This window comes from Fulvia fulva, chromosome 1 (genome assembly GCF_020509005.1).
Source record: "Fulvia fulva chromosome 1, complete sequence".
Lineage (NCBI taxonomy): Eukaryota > Fungi > Ascomycota > Dothideomycetes > Mycosphaerellales > Mycosphaerellaceae > Fulvia > Fulvia fulva.
Window position 1 is genome coordinate 11015357 of NC_063012.1, and position 4738 is coordinate 11020094.

The following is a 4738-nucleotide window of genomic DNA, read 5'->3' on the forward strand; positions in this document are numbered from 1 at the left end:
TATCGCCGTACGGATAAGGTAGGTAATAAGCTTTGATCGTATAGTAGCAAAGATATCGTATATCTGTTACCTTCGGTCTACGTCTATTTGTTATAGCTTAATAAGATCTCTTAATATAGCGTCTCCTACCGTGTACGCTTATTAGATTTCCTTAAACGTTAAGTAAGTAGGCTCTATTAGCTCGTTACTTAGTTAGTAAGGATCTATATACTTCTAGACATTTAAAGACTCTACGTAGAGCTCTAGCTAACGGTTATACTTGTTCTATTAGTTATAGCTCTTTAGAACTACGGTATCCTAAGGTAGGGTACCGGTAGTTACCGGCGTCTCGGTAGTAGCTATAACTATAAAATAGGTTGTAGGCTAGTGAAAGTTCTACGCGGGTTTACTAGGCCTAGGGGATACTACTGTACTAGTTGTAGTAGTAGTACTATAACGATATAAACTCTACTTTAGGGCTTCCTTATCGTAGCAAATGTTAGTAAGCGCTAACCGGGCTCATAACTATTACGTTAGAAGTGTAGGAAGTTATTGTACGGGCTTATATAGGGTGTTTCAAAAGCAGGTTGTGTATTGCATGTGTCTATCTAGAATGGACAAGTGTTGCTCTTGAAGAGGCTGCAGGTGACTAATCAGTCACCTGATTCTTAGCGTACGTGGCCTCAAGTTTTGATGATGGGATGTTGCCCATGTGCACGCTCGGATCGCGACAACGGTTACTACTAGTATCATACGGCCGCGCAAAGCTCCCCGACCTAGGGGCAGTAGGCTCCATCTTTATCCTCCCATGGACGGCTCTTCGTATATCTTCGTGTTGTACACGGCATATACAAAGAGAAAGGCTGTCCACCAACCTGCCCTGCTTCTTCCTCCCTCGTGGCGCTTCTGCTTGATCTTGGACGGCAGGCAAATGGTCAGGCTTTGTGCATATGCGCTACCTGCCAAGTCAGTCGCATGTGTAATCATGGGTCCAGCAAATTGGCTCCTGTGGCAAGATGCTTACTCACATCCACTTCGAGGTATCGACCACAACCTGATCCGGGACACAGGATTATGCATTCAACCAGTCGCATCTACCGAGAAGTAACAGACTGTCTGAATTGCTTCATCAACACGTGGGCTCAGCGCTCGCCCTCGTGGACAGAGGCCGTTCCAACTAAAGGTATTTTGGGGTTCACCAGTTTGAACTCGAAATTTTTTCGAATAGGCTATATAAATCGAGCAGTCTGAACGTGCGCTCATGGCGAATCGTGCATCCACTCCACATTTCTAGAAAATGAGATTCCAGCAGATCTGGGCAATGGCCCTGCTCATGTATTCCTCTTCAAATGCGTCCCAAATTTGTGGCTCTATTGGCTTCCTCAATCAGCCGCCGTACTTTACTTCATCCTCACCCTCGACATACTACGCAACGGCTTGCGGAAAGCTTTGTGAACCGAACAAGGCGTGTCAGAGCTACGCCGTTGGCACAGACACGTGTATGCACTATGCAGACCCGCTGTCGGTATTCTTCTTGGGAAAAAATGGCATCTCACCAGCTGATTTGAAGGCAGTGCAACCATCCTCGTTCCATCGTCTTCAAGTCCATGGACGTTGTACGATAGGGACTGCAATCTAACTGACACAAAAGTGTCGACCGCTGCACAGATGGGCCACACCAGGAACCCACACAGGGTTAGCGATGGAAGGGCTCGAGCAAAATTGGAAATTCGCCAAACAGATCCGCTTGAGGCCTTTGATAAAGACACCGGTACTCCAGAAGAGGACATCAAGCCGGACGAGCCTAAGACCAGCATTCCAGCAAATAGCTTCAACCAAGACGGGGCCAACTTTCTAAAAAGTGACGTCCAGCCGGACGAGGTTACCGCCAGCGTTTCAGAGAATAGCTTCAACCGAAACGAGGCCAACTTCCTAGAAGATGACATGAAGCCGGACGAGGATCAGACCACCATGCCAGAAGATAGCTTCAATCAAGACGATGCCAACACCCTAAAAGATGACACCAAGCCGGACGAGGCCAGCTCTCTAGACAGCGCTAACACACCCGGCAAATGGAACACTGGTGCCGCTCCACGATGCCCAGGCCAACCAAACAACTACCACCCGCAGCTGAAGCCCGGCGCTCGTCCTGCCTCCGCCAACGGCTGTGGTTCCAAAAACAACTACAAAGTCGTTCCAGACTTCAGCTTCGGCCCTTGCTGCGATGCTCACGATTACTGCTACGACGACTGCGGTCAGACGTTTGAGGCTTGCAACTACACATTCAGAGATTGCATGGACCAGAAATGCGGAAAGGTCGACCATTGGTACTCGAAGCCGGTTTATGCTGCCTGCATCGGTGCTGCGGATGTTTACTCCGCGACGGTGGAGGGAAGTTTTGGGTCGAAGAAATTCAAGGAATATAACAATGAGCGATGCCAATGTGTCCCTTGAAGCGGCAAGGCTGATTGGTGAGTCGGATGGGCACGTCTCACGTGCAGCCATCATGTATGTTAGGTTCTAGTTGTTATAGGCGTATTCTTGGTATTGGTCAAGGACCTCCTTAACACACGATGAGGTAGCTGCTCAAACCTTGGAGGCCCAGTCTATCCTTTGAACGCTTGCGTTCGCGTGCCGTACTGCTCACAAAAGCTGTCCAGGTCGAGGGTGTCAGTGGGCAGTATGTGCACAACGTCTGGTAACATGCACATTGGATCTACGAGGGTTGCCTCGGCCTGAGGATGGTAAATGCCGAAGCGTTGTGGGTCGTTGTAAACTTATCTCTCCTCTGCCTGCACATGTACCCCACCCGGAATGGATTGCCGCTCCTGGGTCCCTGGCCCTGCTCAGCAATGATGTCCAGGCCAGAGCCTAGTAGAACGCTAGCATAAACACCTGGTGCACTCGGCTTTCCCGGTCCGGTGAATCGCGAGTTTTCTAAAAAATTTCAGAAAATAAGATATAACTTCGTAGTATAGCTTGTCGCGATCCGAGCGTGCACATGGGCAACATCCCATCATCAAAACTTGAGGCCACGTACGCCAAGAATCAGGTGACTGATATGTCACATGTAGCCTCTTCAAGAGCAACACCTGTCTATTCTAGATAGATATATACAATACATAACCTGCTTTTAAAACACCCTATATAAGCCCGTATAATGACTTCCTATACTTCTAACGTAATATAGCTAGATACGAGAATACAAATTTCTAGAAATATAGAACTAGTATATATCTATCGATAATTTGAGTTTCGTAATATTAAATACACTAGTTATAGTAAGAGTTATAGCTATATATATAAAAGTTTGTCGTAAATTATCGACGTCAATAAGCGCTAAGACTTTGCTATTCTTTACTCTCGGGAAAATAGACTCTTAGTATATAGCATTTTAAGGCACGTATTCGATAACGTATATATAGGCGAGCATTTTAGTATATATATTACTATATATAAGCGCTTCGTTATTGCCTAATATACTGTTTTGTTTAAAACGTCGTGGTTTCACGCGACGATCGAGGAAGCCGAGTGTACTAGGTGTTTATGCTAGCGTTCTAGTCGAAACTCCATGTAGGCAATTGTGTAAATGTTAGTCGGCAGGTGAGGCGCTGACAGATCAAGGAAAGTAGGGCGAGGTGGAATGCATCATAGATACTGCCGATAGCCTGGCACGTGGCACTCGAGCCGAAGCAACATTGGTCCGCTGGATTTCTAGCCTTTGTGGACCTGGTTGAAACCACTTTATCCTACGTGGGTACCTAGTCAATAGATCACATTACTGATCGCTCAGTCTAGATCACGTTCCTACTACTCGAGGCAGAGATGTTGGTTCAAGGACTGGCGTTATACCTTCCACGGACTCCCGTGCTCAAATATCTCTCAGGAATACTTTCGTGGATGGCCAGGATTCGTTTAGGAGTGGTCATGTGGTGTGCTTCCACGAAGGTTTCCCATTGGTCTTCTCGTTCACTTTCGATACTCTCTCTCCTTTAGGAATCCAGCTTCACACAATTATACTCATCGGGGTTCTTTGAAAGGTGAAGTACAGATCAATGCCTGATAGATTGCCTAGGGTTAGCTCTAGCCAGTTGGACAATATCAGTACCAACACCAACACAAGGACAAGCTCACTCGCTGATCGAGCATCGTTATATGACAGCTGCACGTGCATCGCTAATGCTTAGCCATAGGTTAGCAGCAGCATCAGGACTTCAAATTAACAACTTCCCTGCCTAAGATATAACAAGTACACACCCCATCGACGATAAGACCTCGATATCCTGTTCACCCCCCAACGTCTCTCACGCAACCACCGGTCCTGGGAACTATCGACTAAGATAACTTTGCAACATCATGAAATCCTTCTCAACGATTTTCTTGATGGCCCTCACGAGCTTCATCGCGGGCAGTCTAGCTGCAAGCTGCGGTAGCACGTGCTACTCCAAGGCAGATTGTGCGGGCTCCACGTGTGGCGACTGCACTTCGTACGGACCTGGGTATCATGGCACCTGTTATCAGGCAGATGCAGCCGTCGTGTGATTCTAGGTGGTAGGTGAGTGTAACTTCATGCCAGCATAGATAACCGCTAACACGCGTCCGGGTTTTAGCAGCGAAGCCAGATGTTGGACTGAGAATGGAACTAGAGGCACTCGTGGGGCTTGATCTGAGCGGTAGTATCGAGTGTGCAATCAATGGCTACAGACGAGACTGGGGATAACGATGTGAATGGGGAAAACGTGTATCGTACGTATGTCCA

The 4738-nt window shown here is 47.4% G+C and overlaps 2 protein-coding genes across 2 annotated transcripts; both read left to right on the forward strand.

Moving 5' to 3' along the window:
• Nucleotides 1-1647: 1647 nt before the first annotated feature.
• On the forward strand, nucleotides 1648-2433 carry CLAFUR5_02262 (uncharacterized protein; the record flags this gene model as incomplete). The annotated part of the gene is made up of 1 exon (XM_047901410.1): nucleotides 1648-2433. The coding sequence occupies one exon, from the start codon at nucleotides 1648-1650 to the stop codon at nucleotides 2431-2433; it is 786 nt and encodes a 261-aa protein (XP_047756577.1).
• Nucleotides 2434-4335: 1902 nt separating this feature from the next.
• On the forward strand, nucleotides 4336-4521 carry CLAFUR5_14656 (uncharacterized protein; the record flags this gene model as incomplete). Its single annotated transcript, XM_047913804.1, has 1 exon — nucleotides 4336-4521. The coding sequence occupies one exon, from the start codon at nucleotides 4336-4338 to the stop codon at nucleotides 4519-4521; it is 186 nt and encodes a 61-aa protein (XP_047755685.1).
• Nucleotides 4522-4738: the final 217 nt, after the last annotated feature.